The 19382-nt window shown below is 37.7% G+C and overlaps 1 protein-coding gene and 1 long non-coding RNA gene across 3 annotated transcripts in view; one reads left to right on the forward strand and one right to left on the reverse strand.

Annotated features, from left to right (window-relative positions):
• The window catches only part of LOC139313205 (uncharacterized), a 27969-nt gene extending 8960 nt beyond the window's left edge, over positions 1-19009 (forward strand). The window contains exon 3 of the long non-coding RNA XR_011600083.1: positions 18833-19009. This is a non-coding gene — a long non-coding RNA (uncharacterized lncRNA). The remainder of the gene's footprint in view (positions 1-18832) is intronic.
• KIF27 (kinesin family member 27) overlaps positions 1-19382 on the reverse strand; it is a 29139-nt gene that overhangs the window by 1995 nt on the left and 7762 nt on the right. For both annotated transcript variants that reach the window (XM_070938657.1, XM_070938656.1), the window contains exons 4-15: positions 18731-18874; positions 15636-15836; positions 13549-13724; positions 12385-12518; positions 11001-11156; positions 10378-10583; positions 8421-8618; positions 5989-6096; positions 4052-4228; positions 2953-3168; positions 1805-2011; positions 1069-1267 (exon numbers count right to left, since the gene is read on the reverse strand). In XM_070938657.1, coding sequence (XP_070794758.1) covers positions 1069-1267; positions 1805-2011; positions 2953-3168; positions 4052-4228; positions 5989-6096; positions 8421-8618; positions 10378-10583; positions 11001-11156; positions 12385-12518; positions 13549-13724; positions 15636-15836; positions 18731-18874 — 2122 coding nt within the window. The remainder of the gene's footprint in view (positions 1-1068; positions 1268-1804; positions 2012-2952; positions 3169-4051; positions 4229-5988; positions 6097-8420; positions 8619-10377; positions 10584-11000; positions 11157-12384; positions 12519-13548; positions 13725-15635; positions 15837-18730; positions 18875-19382) is intronic.

Below are 19382 nucleotides of genomic sequence, written 5' to 3' on the forward strand. Positions count from 1 at the left end.
GTTACTATGGTGCTAAAAAAGTGACTTACAACCCGTTCTCAAAGTTATGACGATTGCATCTCCCCCATGGTTACTGATCACAATTTAAGCACATAACAAACTGGCTTACATTTACAACAGATGCAATGCCTTATGGTCACAATTTGTTTCCTTCCCAACCCTTCCAGCTCTATTCTGATTCTGATTCGTCTGCATTTCAAAAAGCAAAGTCAATAGGAAAATCCAGATTTGCTTAACAACTGCATGCTTCACTTAATCATGTGATTCATTTAATGACTGAGGTAAAAATGGTCATAAAATTTAGTCCAATCACATGATGACCGCATCCAGTCTCAACTGTGGTTATAAGTCAAAGACTACTGATATTTTCCTCTATAAATTGTAGATACCAAGATTCTATTCCCCTGGTAAAGGAGGTCTTTAAAATTTTTCCCTTTCCCGCTATGGTCTTAATTCTAACCCTGCTACTGAATAACTGACATGAGACTGGGAGAAATGGAGCTTTGAAACAATTATCTCCCCTTTTCATCAGTTCTAACATTCAATGAATGAATTTCTGTTCATAGAAAAAGAAAGAAGTCAAATCTTGACTTCTTGTATCTAGTTATGTATGGAATATGTTAAAAGAATATGAATAATCAAAGCATGTTTATCTGAGTTTATTACAACTGACATTTTAAAGCAAGAGCTAATATAATAAGTGTCTCATAACTCTTTGTCTCTAGTACTATGAATTGTAATTTGTAGGTAAACTGTGGCAGTAACAATATTTTTAAGATTTTATATTTTACATTAATGTTCAAATATTTAATTTTATATATTGACTCTAATGAATATCCCGCATTAGATGGGAATATGAAAATGGTAAGTATATATTTAAAATTAATTTTGCTATTTCAAATATAAGGAGCAAACATAGCTCTGTGATACATACAGAAAAAATCAGATTCATAAGACCAATTAGGACCTCTCAAATTTTCATTCTCTTTGAGTAGTTCTAATAAAGGTCTTGTCTTGTTGGATAAGAACTATTTCCCACTGTGTCTAACCAGAGGCAAGATCCAATACCTTTACAGTGAAGTAGTATCAACTGAATCTTTTGTTCGTGTTCTTTTTGTTGAAGGGTGAGGCGCCTGTCACATTGCAGCATGAGATGTTCAAGTGCCAATTCAAGTTCTCTTATTATATTTTCTTGTTCCATTGCCCTCATTCTCAGTTCTTCAGACTGCACTTGCAATTTATGTTCACTTTCACGGAGTCGAACAACCTAAAAATAAGTAGTAGTCTTTTTGTAAAAGTATGTTTGAATATAAATTTAATGCATTGTTAGGATAATTTTTAAAAAATCAATTTGTAAGTTTGAACAGGGATTGTTAATAAAATCATCTAATTCAAATGTGCTATGAAACACATGTTTATAAAACATCAGTGGTTTCACTGCTCTCAGAGTTATAACACATACTTACCAGAAACAAAATATTTTTAGATGATTTATGAAACATGCACTCAGATAGAATGGCTACTTTTTAAGTATGTGTTATAATTTAAATTCAGAGAATAATAGAATGTAAATGTCGGGGGGGAAATCCTCTCTGTGTCTAGTGTAAGAATCCAAAAACAAATACTGTAATCAGTATTTGTATTGTGTGTATTGTATTTGTATTGTATATGTGTATTTTCATACAAATTTTATTTTTATACAACTCCTTATGTTCATAAATTATCAGAAGTACATCAGATAGCTATTTTGTACCAATAAAAAGAACAGGCCAATTCTTCATTGCTGAATACTATTTTGTCAAACCTTGTTAAAATACTTTAAAAGAATTGCACGCAGCTCAGAAGCAGACAATGATATCAACTTTCCCATCACACTGGCTTCACTTTGTGTAAGGATCTGTGATGAGACTCTGATTGAGTTTTGATGGTTTTGTATGCTTTCATTTTTATAAGCAATGGCCGCTTCCAAGGTTTCAATTCCTTCCTCGAGCTGGAATAAAACATGTTCTTCCTAGGAAGAAAGAAAGCAGAAATGTCCAATGTATTACAATAAATCTGAAGGTTATTAATAATAATTAATCTCACAATTCCTGTGATTATGAACATACTGTAATACAATTTTATGGTTATATTTATATATACTATAAATATATATACAATTATGTGTTGCAGGAAATGTTAAAAAACTAATTATGGCATTGAGTTATTATAGTAATTTTCAAACTATTTTGAAGAACTCATAGGTTCTTCAGAAGCCTATCATATGCTTCTTAGGGAAAGCAGAAACAGTATATAAACATCTATAGAAAAGGGACCAATTCTCAAATTTCTCGTCTATTGTGCTTGAATAAAGTCTCTTCTGTCTATAATGGAAGTAAGTATACAAACAAATAGTTCAAAAGGAGAGATATTTCTTGTATTTATTCCATTATTTTAAAATATTGTTCCCCAATTCTCCATCTGTGGCTTTTTGTGATTGTTGCTACTTTTTTAGTAGTAGATATTTCTCTTTTTTAAATTATAATCCAGAAAAGGAAAATAAAAAACAAAGATGAGGTTTTTTCCTCTTTCTCAATATCCTTAATTCTTTAGTCCTATTTGGCACTCCATAGTTCTATAATCATATGATCTTTCACAACTTTCCCTTATCTCTTTGTTTAATGAAACTGCATTCCTTAGTTTAGCAAAAATACATCCCTTAACATATAGGGGCTGCTGCTTTTTAGAAGCAGAGAAGAAAATACATAAACACAGAAAATGGGAGAAGAGGGCATCTTTCCTTGGAGGTACTTTTTACTGTTCAATTTCTTTTGAAAGGTTTTAACAAAATACCTTGATTCTTTTTTTAAAAAAAACTACCAGCTCTATATATTACCAATTTGCCTAATTTGATTGCATTTGGATTTTTCTATTTAACAGCAGCTAATAGATATCAAATAGATAATGACTTACTTCTGCTGATAACACTCTGCCATTTTTTAATTTCTCATCCACACTGTTTCTTCTTTTTAACAGTTGATCCTTTTCTTTTTGCAAAGCCTGAACCTCTTCAAAAATCCTCCCTTGTTCATCAGTGGCACTCCTTTGAAGCTGCTTATTTTTGTCACAAAGTTCTTGATCTAACATACTTAGACGGGTAGATAATTTCAAACTATCTTCATTGAGAGCCTATGAAATCACAAATGAAAATATCACCCCTTTAAGAACAATAATTTTGAAGAGAGATATGGCACTTTAAAGATTATCCAGTTTAATATGGCATAAATCTTCATAAAATATATTCTACTGGAAACGTTTTAGAAATTTAGGATATCTTCATCCCTCCATGGCTGAACTAATAGTATCTACAATGAATATAATATAGGCTAGATGCAAATAGGCTTTGGCCAGATTTTGTTTCTCTGAAATCATGACTAATGGTTTCACCACAACTTCTTTAGCTTCTTTTGTGATTTCAAATTTAACTGGTCATCTGGTAAGAGCATCTACCATGTTGTGCCTGAGCTTTTGCTCATATTAAAAGATAAGTGAAAGGGAAGCATATGTCTTAGCAGTTTAACATTACAGACATGGGGGAACGCGCAGAACTAAGGAGATGGAACAAATTAAGCGTTCCTGTCAATGGGACCCCATGTCAGCAATCATCTTGCAAAAACATTTTCATAGCAATTGCATTTGCATCACAGCACAGCACAGCAAGAAGTTAATTTGCTGTTTTGCCCAACAGAAAAACTGTAGGCATGCAAATGCAAAGCCAATCTAAGAATGGCACAAGTGCTACTTGTACCAAAACTATATCATGTGTTTTGCTAACAAAATACATTTTCTATATTGGTTTAACATGTACTGTATTGGCTATTAAGGGAGAAAGAGCAAAAAAAAATGATTACAAAACATTCAGTAGTAGATGTATCCAATATTTCTCATTAAAAAATCAGTTAATTTGAAATTGCTAAAACATTTTTATACTGAGGACATAGGAAGCTGAGTTCAAGTGCAGAGTGCTAATTTCTAATTTCAATTCCTAGCATACCACAGTATTAAAAAGTACCTGGCTGGATCTCAGTTTTTTAATTTCCAAATGGCTTTTCTCCTGCATCAGTGTTTCCTTCTTTAGAATAATTGCTTCTCTTCTTTTTAAATCTTCCTCCAGAGCAGCTAACTCTTGATGCTGGTGCAAAATCTTTTCTAGTTCTTCATCTAAGCACTTCTTTTTCTCTTCCAATTTCTACATTGAGCAGAAATGATGCACAAATTTAGCTTTTCAATTATACTAACTTTAATACTATAATATTAAAAATAATTTAATCAATGCTTATTTTTCAATGGGTTTAAAGTTCCAACTGGCATGTATAGTGTAATTTTATGCACATCAACCCAAAAGTAAGTCACATTCAACTCAATGGGACATACTCTAAGATTAATAGTAGAGGACTATTTAATTTAGTCAGGTCAAATGGCATACCTCATAAAACTATAATTTGTCCGTGTACTAAAAAAACACAGTCTTAAGTTATAACATCAAATCTGACAGATACAAGATAAATCAATACATCTTGTAATTTGCAAAATAGTGTGCACATTAAGAATCCCATCACAGTGTTTTTACAAATAGAAATATGAACAGAGATTTTTAAAAAATTATATGTATATATTTTTAAAGATTACAAATGTATCAACATACATTTCCAAGCTCTATGCTTTTTAAAATAATGACTCCTATAGATGTAGATTTTACTGGGGAAGTGGGGGTCGTCCTTGATGCTGGTTTTTTATTTTCCATGCTTTATCACTCTTTGTTTAAGAAAAATAAAAACAAATTGTTTGTGGAAGAGCCTTCTGCAACCTGCAAAATCCCTTCCTTTTCCCTTTGGGACTATTAGGCAGCTGAATTATCTGGTTCACGCCTCAAATACAAAACAAAAAGTCTTCTGAATCAGGATGCACTGGGAGAATAGAATGTACTTTGGCTCTGTAGTTTTGCCCACCTCTGAGTTCTGTACATCGAATGATTATGTCTGCTTATTTCAGCTGACTTGCACTTGTTTTGCTGTCAAATAGATTAAGTGTCAGGGTTCCAAGTAACACTCCCATCTTTTTCATTGGCTCTTCAGGCCTGCCATTAGGGTTATTGACGGATGGTTGACAGTTACCTCAGCAAATTTATATACCCATGGTATAATCGCAATAAGGATATTTCACCAAGCAGGCAAAAATTTGGGGGATGCAAAATTTATTTATTTATTTATAAAATTTATAGGCTGCCCATTTTTAACATTGGAGGGGGGAGCAGAAAAGGAATAAGAGCCAATGTTGCATTGGTGTGTGCTGAAGAGAGGGAACGGAGGTTGCATAGCTTGTTCTCCAGTTGAGGGACCAGAACCAGCATTCAGAATTTACAACAATGCTGAAAAAAGTGACTTATGACTGGTTTTCAGTTACGACTGTTATAACATCCTCCTGGTCACGCGATCAAAATTCAGGCATTTGACAATTGATATTACACAAGATAGATTCTTAAGTTGTGTCAGAAAATAAATGCTATTTTTGTATTAGAAATCTTCCTCTATAAAGACAAAACTACTTCTTTGTTTGAGGTCTGCGCCATCTCCCAAAAAGAATACATCATATGCTTCTAAAAAGGCAATTCATAGTATCAGTAATCATAATAAACTTTTGAACTGCTCTATGTTCTTAGTTAAAAATAAAAATTTCCCCATAAGATAACAGAGTTCTAGGAAATCATACAGGGCAGAGGCTAAAATAGAAAACAAGATTATCTGTAATCCTATAAATGAGGCAAGGTTGATTTCATGATTCACACAACCTCTTATGACTGGTAATAAGGTCTTGTTTGCCCCCACCCCCACCCCCAATTCATAATTTTCTTAATCAGTGAAGCATTTTTAGTAGTCCCATGTTATGGATAGAGTAGAGCAAGGCTATCAAAAGCATTTCAGCAGACCAGCATTACAAAACTTCAATTGCCTGCAGTTGTTGGGGAGCCCCAGTTGAGTTTCTTTTCTTAAATGCAGCAATCTCTTCATCCTTTAGCTTTAGAATCTTCTCCTGCTGTTCTGTCTTTTGTTGAAGTTCCTGTAAGTAAATATATATATATTCAGTGGGGCAAAAAAGTAGTCAGCCACCAATTGTGGAAGTTCTCCCACTTAAAAAGATGAGAGAGGCCTGTAATTGTCATCATAGGTAGACCTCAACTATGAGAGACAAAATGAGAAAACAAATCCAGACAATCACATTGTCTAATTTGGAAAGAATTTATTTGCAAATTATGGTGGAAAATAAGTATTTGGTCAATATCAAAAGTTCATCTCAATACTTTGTTATATATCCTTTGTTGGCTATGACAGAGGTCAAACGTTTTCTGTAAGTCGTCACAAAGTTGGCACACACTGTTGCTGGTATGTTGGCCCATTCCTCCATGCAGATCTCCTTTAGAGCAGTGATGTTTTGGGGCTGTCGCTGGGCAACACGGACTTTCAACCCCCTCCAAAGGTTTTCTATGAGGTTGAGATCTGGAAACTGGCTAGGCCACTCCAGGACCTTGAAATGCTTCTTACGAAGCCACTCCTTCGTTGCCCGGGCGGTGTGTTTGGGATCATTGTCATGCTGAAAGACCCAGCCACGTTTCATCTTCAATGTCCTTGCTGATGGAAGGAGGTTTGCACCAGGGTGGATTTGATTTAAATCGAGTTGAGAGAAACAGCCCCAAAGCATGATCTTGCCACCTCCATGCTTCATAGTAGGTATGGTGTTCTTTGGATGCAACTCAGCATTCTCTCTCCTCCAAACACGATGAGTTGTGTTTCTACCAAACAGTTCTACTTTGGTTTCATCTGACCATATGACATTCTCCCAATCCTCTTCTGGATCATCCAAATGCTCTCTAGCAAACTTCAGACGGGCCCGGACATGTACTGGCTTAAACAGGGGGAAACGTCTGGCACTGCAGGATCTGAGTCCCTGGCGGCGTAGTGTGTTACTGATGGTAGCCTTTGTTATATAGGTCCCAGCTCTCTGCAGGTCATTCACTAGGTCCCCCCTTTTGGTTCTGGGATTTTTGCTCACCGTTCACAAATGATCTTGTGATCATTTGACCCCATGGGGTGAGATCTTGCGTAGAGCCCCAGATCGAGGGAGATTATCAGTGGTCTTGTATGACTTCCATTTTCTAATTATTGCTCCCACAATTGATTTCTTCACACCAAGCTGCTTGCCTATTGCAGATTCAGTCTTCCCAACCTGGTGCAAGTCTACAATTTTGTTTCTGGTGTCCTTCGACAGCTCTTTGGTCTTCACCATAGTGGAGTTTGGAGTGTGACTGTTTGAGGTTGTGGACAGGTGTCTTTTATACTGATAACAAGTTCAAACAGGTACCATTAATACAGGTAATGAGTGGAGGACAGAGGAGCCTCTTAAAGAAGTTACAGGTCTGTGAGAGCCAGAAATCTTGCTTGTTTGTAGGTGACCAAATACTTATTTTCCACCATAATTTGCAAATAAATTCTTTCCAGATCAGACAATGTGATTGTCTGGATTTGTTTTCTCATTTTGCCTCTCATAGTTGAGGTCTACCTATGATGACAATTACAGGCCTCTCTCATCTTTTTAAGTGGGAGAACTTCCACAATTGGTGGCTGACTAAACTTTTTTGCCCCAGTGTACATATTACTAGAATATCGAGTATTTCAGTTCTCATTTTGAAACATAAATTTTAGAGGCACAAAGTATTATAATCCTTGTCAGAAGACAATAAATTATCATATACAGTCATAGCCTTCCTTTACATTTAATATTTATGTATCACTTTGATTAAGATTTTCAATACATAATCTGAGATCCAGTTTGGTATAATGGTTAAAGACACCATGCTAAAAACCAGGAAATCATGAGCTGTAGGCACAAACCTAGCTCGGTGACTCTGGGGCAGTCTAATGGAAAACCACTTACAAAAAATATTGCCAAGAAGACTGAAAGGATTTGCCATCTAGTCACCAGGAGTCAAGACTGACTCAAAGGTACACATGCATGCATACACACGCACACACACACCAGTAATCTTTACAAGTCTCAACAGTTGATATCGATTTACTACAATAATGTTGAAAGCCTGGAATTGAAGTAAAATACATGGTGTCTCAAGTAAATTCAGAATTGAAATGATTTGAATTAGGAACCTTTTTGGGACTTGACTGTAATATGCAATTTCTGAAACCCTTCTTTGGTAAATAATGACATGCAGTTAATGTATAGTTTTGTGGAACTGTTTACACATAAAATTACACATTAACTGCATGTTACATTCACTGAAGAAGCATTTTAGAAGTTGTGCATTACAATCAAGTGAAATGAAACTACTGTCATTAAACATAATAATTTACATATGAAATAAAATATTTTACCTTGATTTTCGATTGACCATGCTGAATTCCTGTTTCCAGTATTTTCTTTTTTTCATTCTCTTCCCGCAATTTTTTCTGTAATTGGGCTTGTTGATTTTTCATGTGATTAATATTCTGTTCTAGTTCTGATATACGTTTCTCATTCTGGGTAGATAATGATGCTAGATTCTTAGTTTCCTGTTGTTTTTTCTGTATGACCTGAAGTCACATAGTACATTTTATTTCATCAGTTACTGTTATCATACGTGAGACCCAGATACGCCAAGACTTGCATATATATATATATTTGTTTTCTGAGGTTTTCGCGGGTGTTTGTATGTAGGTCTTTGGTTATTCGGGTTTTCTCCTGCGTAAAATTGGAGGTTTCTTGGCAACGTTTCAACGAAGTCTCATTCGTCATCTTCAGGCTGATGTCTTCGGCTTCGTGCTTCTAGGAGCAATGTGTGTGATCGCAGCTGTTTCTTCCTTTTAACTGCCAGTGGGGGTGTGAACTGATTGGGTGGGAGCTTGGCTGTGTTCTGATTGGGTGGAGGTGTGTTCTGATTGGTTGGGGGGTTGGCTGTGCTCTGATTGGATGGGGGGTTGGCTGTGCTCTGATTGGCCAAAACTGAACACTTTAACAACAGAATAATCAGAGAAGCCATCGAGATAGAAAAACGTCCACACAGCATGAATAAACGAGATGATACCTCCCGCCTACCAGCCATTTGGAAACCTGCCCTTATTGACAAACGAGTCCCTAACACAAAGAATGACACCAGACCCACACTCACGAGAGCCACACAGGATGTAACCACCACACATCCACGCAGAAAGCAGACTCAAACCTACACTGATGATGAGGCACGACCGCAGACCAGAAGCCAGACCACAGCTGCATCATTAGCCCCTTTAAACCCCTCCAATCCATACATGAAGCAGACTGACACCCACCATGAAGAGGTAGCACGGCCACGAACACGAAGCCAAACAACAGCAACACAGCTCACCAGCTCAAATCCTCCTGCTACTCAGACTAACCCGAGCACAACCAAGCCCCCACCTAAACAGAACACACACCCATCCAATCAGAGCACAGCCAACCCCCCATCCAATCAGAGCACAGCCAAACCCCCAACCAATCAGAACACAGCCAAACTCCCACCCAATCAGTTCACCTCCCCCACTGGCAGTTAAAAGGAAGAAACAGCTGCGATCACACACATTGCTCCTAGAAGCACGAAGCCGAAGACACCAGCCTGAAGATGACGAATGAGACTTTGTCGAAACGTTGCCAAGAAACCTCTAATTTTACGTGGGAGAAAACCCGAATAACCAAAGACCTACATCTATACATATATATATATATATATATATATATATATATATATATATATATATATATATGTAGGTCTTTGGTTATTCGGGTTTTCTCCCGCGTATATATATATGACACAAAATATAAATAAAATGAAAATCATATTAATGTCTTGGTACTTGGCACAATATTGAGTTCATCATCAATTAAATTATCAAGGATTTTTACAGGTGGAGAACGTTACTTTCAGAAAACAAAACTATTATTGGAAATGCTCCATAATTAATAATTAACCTAATATCTAGGTTACATATGATATACAAAATTATTTGGGCAAGAATTGAAGCATAGGGCAAATGAGCAAAAAACTACATTTCTGGAGAAAAGATTCATACTATATTTGGGAGAGAGATATAGGTAGCCAGATAACAAAGCAGTGTAGTAACACCCATTGAGTAGCTTTCTGATCTCCAGTTTATGGTCTAAATCCCTTTGTTGCCATGGCTATTAAATCTATTCTACTATATCACACCAACCCAGCAAGATTCATGAATTATAATATCAAGTATCTATTCTCTAGTTGAGAGACTAGATGAAATATTATTTTGTACTTTTTACAGATTATGCACACATTTTTATGAATTTCCCGATGGTAAATACCTGAACTTTCCGTTTTGCTGTGTCCATCTTTTTTCTGAATTCTTTCTGTAATCTGGCTTTTTCAGCAATGTCCCTTAGTTCCTTGTTCTCTAGTTCTTGCAGTTGCTTTTGTGTGTCTGCTAAATCAATTTTAGCCTGCTCTGCTTCATGCTCCAGCTGTGTTATTTTCAGAGAATATTGCTGGCTTACAGATCGAGCATCATTACCTTAAAAATATTAAATTAAAAAAAAGGAGATCTCATTTGTGACTTTTGGCATTGTAGCAGCTATTGTTATCATTTTAAAAAACGTTAACATATTTATTACAAAAAAAAATTCAAAAACTGATCCAATTGATACTAAAGATGGCTCCTCGTAAACATATTTTATTCTCAAAATAACCAGGAGGTGGATTAGGCAACGAAATTAAAATAAATGGTTCAACATCATTTAACGTAACTTTTTAGATAAAAATTCACAAACTGGAAATTGCTCCAATCTTAACAAATGCTGTACGTTGACTTTACGCTCCCTTTAAAAAACAATTGTTTTTGCACTGTGCAGCAATAATTATCTCATATAAACCTTGGTTCTTTTTTTTTAATGTATTGATATTCAAAGTATAAGTCACAAAATACATTTACCTGTTTTCACCAATTCTTTAATGAGTTCTTCTTTCATTCTGATATTAAGGGTAAGTTCATTCATTTTTTGCTTGGCAGCAATAAGTTTTAGCTCTGAATTCTTTAACTTTTGCACATTTATTATCTGACTTTTCTTGATAAATTCAATATCTGCACCTTTAAAGAAAGTATACTGTTTTAAAAACATATAACATAATTCTTAGAGACGCCTAAAAACTTAGGTGTAAGCAGTTTTGGGACTAACAGAACAAAACTAGGCTAAGTATATTATAAAATGAACTGTATTTCTGTAGAAGAGACTTTTTTTAAAAAGGTTGAAATCTATTTTTAGTATATATTGTTAAGTACAGAAAATTTATGAATACAACTGATTATATATGAAAGAAACGACAGGTAGCTCTCAACTTAACAGCAGTTTGTTTAGTGACCATTTGAAATTACAAGGAACTGAAAAAAGTGACTTATAAACATTTTTCACACTTAATGACTGTTTCAACATCGCCATGATCACATGATCAAAATTCAGATGGTTGGCAACTGACTCCTATTTATGACAGTTGCAATGTCCGAGGGGTCATATCCTTTTGCAACCTTCTCATAAGCCAAGTCAATGACGAAGCCGAATTCACTTAACAACTGTATTACTAACTTAACTACTGCAGTGATTCACTTAACAATTGTGACAAGAAAGGTCCTAAAATGGGGCAAAATTCACTTAACAACTGATTCACTTAACAGAAATTTTAGACTCAATTGTGGTCATAAGTCGAGGACTATCCGTATATGTATCTAATATACAAATGAGGATTTCATATATAGCATAGTGAGTTACTTAAGCTTCCAAGTGTAGTTTGAAAATTAATTGTGTGTACATTGGTCAATGCAGATAAGCTTAATTAAACTTGTTAATACAGTGTTAAAAAATAGCATGCAGTAATATGGAGATGTGTATAATATCAAAATGTCACCTGTAATATATTAATTCTCATTTAATGGCACTCATAATGATTTTTCATATTTATTGATTACAACTTAAAATGCTACATGTTTAAGTCTTTGTGTAATAAAATATATTTTAAGATTTTTTAAAGTTTTACTGACATGTTATATTATTCATTACATATTTGAATGTACTGTTAGTTTTTTAAGAGCTTGTTTGCTTAAAAGTATTTTTATTGAAAGGCATTTCAATAAATATTTAAAATATTAAAGAGCAAATATGTATATTTTATGAAATTTAATATAAGTTAATATTATAGTACAGATGTCATCCTCATTTATTAATTATGCATTACTTTGAATACAAATCCATATTTTCAGAATCCCGTTCCCATTTTATTCTTTGGACTACGTAAAACACAATAATAATGGTATATCAATTTACCTTCTTTATCTGTAACAGCTTCTGTTGATGAAAGATTTCCGATTTCTGAACTGGCATTTTGATGTACGTCTTTTCCTTCAGTTATATAGCTAGGAGGAGCCTGCTTCTGTGTCCATGTACGGTTTAAGGAACGTCTAAGTAAAAATTAAAGCAGGCATTTTTTTTAAGTAAAACATACAAATACAGCTTGAGATGACAAATTATTACAGGTAGTCCTTGACTTGCAACCATTTGTTTAGTGACCCTTCCAAGTTACAAGAGCATTAAAAAAAGTTACTTATGACTATTTTTCACACTTACAACCATTGTAACATCCCATGATTGTGAGATCAAAATTCAGATGCTTGGCAACTGACAAAGTCAATGAGGAAGCCAGATTCACTTAACAACCGTGTTACTAATTTATTTACTTAACAACTGTGATGAGAAAGTTAATACAATGGGGCAAAACTCACTTAACTCTCTTGCTTAACAACAGAAATTCTGGGCTTACTTACGATCATAAGTCGAGAACTTCCTGTAATTGTAAGCATTTTTACAATGAAATAATGTTTTATGAACAAAACAGTGCTGTGAGTATTGCTGCTAAATAAAAATGTGATTGCTATTTTCTTTTGGCGCATTTGTTATCTTGTTTATTGATGAATTCAAAGACAGCTTTATAAGGACTATCGCATCTTACAGAAATACAACTTTCTATTAGCTATTTTGGAATTAAACTGCAATGTCGTTTAGATGGGTTAGCTTTGTAAATATCCAAAAATTGCAATTATTGGGGTATAATGTCATATCTAGGTTACTAAATGATACAGGGGACATAAATCATAAATATGTTGTACTGAAGGATCTGCAGTGGTTGCTAGTTGGCTACTAAGCAAAATTTAAAGTGCTATGGTTTATCTTTAAAACTGTAACTAGCTTAGAACTAGACAAACTGAGGGACCATCTCCATTAACCTCCTCTTACTCAGATCAGTAGAAGAGGGCCCTTTGAAGGTCCCCCATCAGAAGTTACAGAAAACATTGTTGACTGTTGGTTCAGTTTCTGTCTACTATAAAATTGTTTCAAATTTAAATTTATTTTCATAGAGTGAACTAACAGATATGCACATTAAATATCACAAGCTCTAATTATCATATAGGTCATATGTGATCAAAAACATACCTAAATCTGAATCTCCTTCCAGTCTTGGCATTGTTTTCATCATCATCACTGTGATCAGAAAAGCAATAATGAAGGACTTCATCTTGCTCTTCTATGTGATCCATCATGATCTGATTACGAGTTTGAAATCCAGCTATAACTTTACTTAAGGAATACATCGGAGGGCTTGTGTGTACCTTTTAAATAAGTTTTAAAAAATTAAATATTTTTATTCAGGTTCTGTTTAAAAAGTACTCAGTGGATAATGTAGTGCAAGTAATTTTATATGATTCAAATCCCCATTTTGGGGGAGAAGGTTAGGATGAGTTATTGTGTTTACATCTTTGCTTATTCTGATAATCAGAACTATATTAGTTGCTATTTTTATTTATTTGTCAAATCAGGTATTTGCCCACCTCCATAAAGAATGTGTACAACATTAAAATTTGTAAGAACAATAAAACAAAAAGCAATGTACACCCAGAAGAGAAAACTTTTAGACTAACTAAGTAAAAATACATAAGATAATTACCAACCATCTAATCCAGCTCTGGGGGAAAGCAATGTTTCCAGGGATTTTTTAAATGAAGTGGGGGCGGGATATGAAATTCCAAGGGATATGCTGTTACATAGAGCAGGCATAACAGAGAAGGTAAAAAGTCCAAGGCCTGTTTAATGAAACTATTTGAACACTGGAACCTGGAAGAGGTCTGCATTGTCCAATTGTATAAGACAGACAGATACTATTGTAGGAGGGCTTTATGGGTGGAAACCAGCATCTTGAATTGCATCTAGAAGCGAAATGGCAACATGTTGAGCTCACGGAGCATTAGTGTTATGCAGTGGTGGGTTTCATTTTTTTTTACTACTGGTTCTGTGGGTGTGGCTTGGTGGATGTGGCTTGGGCATGGCAAGGGAAGGATACTGTAAAATCTCCATTCTCACCCCACTCCAGGGGAAGGATACTGTAAAATCTCCATTCCCTCCCCAATCCAGGGGAAGGTTACTGCAAAATCCCCATCTCCTCCCGATCAGTTGGGACTTGGGAGGCAGAGAATAGATGGGGGCAGGGCCAGTCAGAATTTTTACTTCTCCGAACTACTCAAAATTTCCGCTACCGGTTCTCCAGAACTGGTTAGAACCTGCTGAAACCCACCTCTGGTGTTATGTAAGAATGCCAAAAATGTCGATTATTACCCACCTCACTGCATTCTGGACCAGCTGTAAGTGTTCCTCCATCCAGGACTAAACATGGAAAATTTCCAGGATTTGGGACTCTAAATACCCACAGTCCCTCAGTCTTGCTGTGATTGAGACTGAATGTATTTTCTCCATCCATATTCTCGGCCTTCAGTCTCTGACAGCCTCACTTGGGCACCCAGTATTGAAATGTACAATTGGAAAACATCAACCACTGACAAATGACTTTGCTCAGTAACTTACAGATGTTAAACAGAAGGGGTGAAAATATTGAGCCCTGAAGCATCTCCAAGTGAGTAGCCATAGGCTACAGCACCTTTGTTCCTGCCAACATCTAGAATTATTTGCATAGAAAAAAAAACATAGCACAGCATCCTCCACTCCAATTCAGAAGGGTAACCCAATTAATGGTATCAAAAACTGCCAAGAGATCAAGGAGAATCATGTTGGAGATTCATGATCTGCCTCGGGTTGAGTTATACCTCTTATCAGCCTCTGTCTTTATTTTACAATATCCAAACTACATGATATTCTTTTTTCGTGACATTCAGAGACTATTCAGGCCAGTTCCCAACACTAACTCTGCTATGTTCCACAGCTGTCCAATGCAGACATATCAGGAATGGGCAACCTTTTAAAATATTGGAACAGAACAAAGAACCTAGATCTAGTGTCAAAGGTGGAACAAATATGGGGAATATCAAAACCACCAGATAGAAATGGAAGAAATGGAGGAAATAAATGCACTATATTTGCCATCTTTAAATGGGATGGGAGAAATTATTCATTAGTTTCTTTCATCAATTAATCAACCTACAGATGCTCATGTTACCAGTTCCCTTCAACTTTGATTAATAAGTTGCAAATAATAAAGTTAATTAAATAAAAAGATTTTTTTTCATATATACCTTTCGAGAATCCAATCTTAATGGTATGTTATTCATCTGCATCAAACTTTTAGTTAATGGAACACTATAGGGCCTTTTAGCTGATATTACTGCAGCTGGTCCATCTCCAGAAGCACCATTAGAGGCAGATACTTTCGCCATTTTCTCCAATTTGTCGTTTAGCTGGTTAATTATAAGTCGCTGCTCTACCATTTTTTCATTCTTGAAATGAAACAAAATTGCATTTATTAAACTACAGAATTGCAGAAATTAAAACCACTGAAATTTGGATTCAACTTAAATTTAAAATTGCATTCTTATATTTTATTTATTTATTTTTTATTTTATTCGGCTTATATGCCGCCTTATCTCACAATGGACTCAGGGTGGCTCACAACAATAAAACACAAGCCACAATAAAAATAAAGACTAAAATCTAAAAAATTTAAAATTAACCCATTAAAACCCTTAAAACCCCATCATCAGACCAGGTCAAGAGATTTGAAAAGCCAGGTTTTTAATTCCCGGCGGAAGGTGTGAAGGTCAGGCACTAGTCAGAGCTCCAAGGGGAGTTGATTCCAGAGGGTGGACGCCCCAACCGAGAAGGCTGTACTCCTGGGGGCCGTCAGCCTCCACTGTCTAGCCGATGGCACCCTGAGTAAGCCCTCTATGGGCGCGAACTGGGCGATGGGATGTTGTTGCTGGCTGTAGGTGGTCCGCCAGATATCCTGGTCCTAAGCCATGTAGGGCTTTATAGGTCAACACCAGCACCTTGAATCTCACCCGGAGGGCAACCGGTAGCCAATGCAAACCGCGCAGGAGGGGTGTAACATGGGAGTATCGGGATTCTCCCATCACAATCCACGTGGCTGCATTTTGCACCAGCTGAAGCCTCCCGAGTGGTCCTCAAGGGCAGCCCCATGTAGAGAGCGTTGCAGTAGTCAATCCGTGAGGTGACCAGCGCATGAGTAACTGTGCGTAGGGCATCTCGGTCCAAGTAGGGATGCAACTGGCGCACCAGACGTATCTGGGCGAATGCCCCCCTGGTCACGGTCGTTATCTGGTCTTCTAAGCTCAATCCTGAATCCAGAAGGACGCCCAAATTGCGCACCCTGTCTACAGGGGGCAAAACTTCACCCCCTATAGTCAGCGATGGAACCTCTCCCCTGAACCGAGATGCCGGTACCCACAGCCACTCGGTCTTGGCCGGGTTGAGTTGCAGTTTGTTTCTGCCCATCCAGACCTGCACCGCTTCCAGGCACCGGGCCATCACATCGAGGGCATCACTGGGTTGGTTCGGGGTGGAAATATAAAGCTGAGTATCATCAGCGTACTGATGATACCTCACCCCAAAACCACGGATGATGTCTCCTAGCGGTTTCATATAGATGTTGAACAGGAGAGGCGAGAGAACCGACCCCTGAGGCACCCCACAGGTGAGGGGCCTCAAGGTCGATCTCTGCCCCCCCGCCAACACCGCTTGCGTTCGACCCGAGAGGTAGGAGGAGAACCACCGTAAAACAGTGCCTCCCACTCCCAACCTCTCGAGGCGACGCAGCAAGATACCGTGGTCGACGGTATCAAATGCCGCCGAAAGATCCAGAAGGACCAGAACAGAGGAAAGACCTCTGTCCCGGGCCTCCAGAGATCATCCACCAGTGCGATCAATGCCATCTCCGTGCTGTACCCGGGCCTGAAACCCAATTGGCGAGGTAATCCGCTTCATCCAGGACCAGCAGGAGCTGACGTGCAACCACATTCTCAACAACCTTTTTTTAGCGAAGGTTGGAGACTGGATGAAAATGATTTAATACAGCTGGGTCCAAGGCTGGCTTCTTGAGGAGGGGCCTCACCACCGCCTCCTTCAAGGCGGTCAGGAAGTTTCCTTCCCTCAAAGAAGCCGCTATCACCGCCTGGATCCAGCCTCGTGTCACCTCCCGGGCCGAATAAACCAGCCAGGAGGGACACGGGTCCAACACACAGGTAGTCACACTCAGCTTCCCCATGATCCTGTCCACTTCCTCTGGGGTAACAGAATCGAACTCTTCCCAAAACACAGGACCCGCTGTCTCACCCCCGACTGACTCTGTCCAGTCAGAGTCCAAGCCGTCCCGAATCCGAGCGATTTTGTCCGACAGGTGCTGACCAAACTCCTTGGCTCGTCCCTGTAAAGGATCTTCCCTCACCCTCTGATTTAAGAGGGAGCAGGACACCCTGAACAGGGCAGCCGGGCGATTCTCTGCGGACGCGATGACTTCAGTGAAGTAGCGGCGCTTTGCTGCCGCCAACTCCACCAGGTAGGCCCGTGTGGCCAACCTTAATTGAAATCAGTCGGATTTGGGACGGCCTGCTCTCCAACAGCTCTCTAGGCCTCGTCTATGCTGCTTCATCTCCCGGAGCTCCTCGGTAAACCAGGGAGCCGGCCGGGATCTGTGACGAGTCAGAGGCCGCAAAGGAACAACCCGGTCCAGAGCCCCGGTAGCAGCCTCTTCCCAGGCCTCTACCAGGGTCGTGACCGGGGCGTGGGAGAGAGAGAGAGGGATCATCCCAAACTCCTTCTGGAACCTCTCAGGTTCCATCAGGCACCTGGGGCGGAACCAGATGGTCGGTTCCGCCTCCCAGCGAGGAGGGGCGGCATAATGGAAGCCTAGCCGAAGGAGATAATGGTCGGTCCATGACAGGGGATAAATAGTAGGAGATCCCCCACCGAACTCATCTCGCCACTGCTCCGAGACAAAAACCAGATCAGGTGTGTGCCCCCCTCCCATGAGTCGGGCCCTGGATAATCTGGGTCAGGTCCATAGCTGCCATGGAAGCCATGAACTCCCGAGCCACACCCGACGCCACACCCAGGGACGGCAGATTGAAGTCCCCCAGAACAATAAGTCTGGGAAATTCCACCACCAGCCCCGAGAAGGCGTCGAGCAGCCCGGGCAGGGCTATTGATATGCAGCTGGGAGACAGGTACACAATCAACATTATATGCACTTACAAGGGAATAAATCTTGATGATAACCCTAATTATAATGTTCTCTAACTATTTATGATTGTAATATTTATTATTATTAAGCTATTATCTATGATTTCCTAAACAACTTGCAGAAAACTTAAATTACCTGTAACCTATTTGTATCTTGTGCCTCCTTTAGTGATTCCAAATATTCACGATTTTCTTGTATCAGCTTTTGTATCTGATCTTGCAATATTTTTATTTCCAGTTCTTTTTCACTGAAGACTTCTGCATCTGTTGCAAGAGCCTGCTAGATAATAAATAGAGAATAAAATAAATGACTGAACATATGAAATGGAAAGTCCACAAATGGAAATGCATTGTGATATTTGCTGTAAATACAGTAATTCTGCTGTAAGTACTGTTTTGCATTAACTGTATATATTTTATTGTATATAACCCAAGTATAGTATGCAAAAATTATGAACACATATTGTCTTAAACAATTAAGTGTATTTAATTTAAACCAACAAAGACGTTAGTAAAAAAACCTTTGCCACTTTTTACATTTTGATCTTATAGGGAAAATGGTGTGTACTAATAGCACCCTGTTGTTTCCTTAAGATCATTCCTGCAAATAATAACATTACTTTAAAAAACATTCCTCATATTTCATGTACGATTTGAGATGGGATAGCTAAAAAGAGAATTACCATGACTGGAAAGGAAATTGAATTCTAATTGTGAATGGTGTAGTATTAATAACAGTTGTTCAGAAAGTTACTAATGGAAAAGTTCTCTTTCATCTTACATAGTAA

Source organism: Pituophis catenifer, unplaced genomic scaffold (assembly GCF_029215685.1).
Source record: "Pituophis catenifer annectens isolate HBS135680 unplaced genomic scaffold, rPitCat1.0.hap2 SCAF_2, whole genome shotgun sequence".
Classification (NCBI taxonomy): domain Eukaryota; kingdom Metazoa; phylum Chordata; class Lepidosauria; order Squamata; family Colubridae; genus Pituophis; species Pituophis catenifer.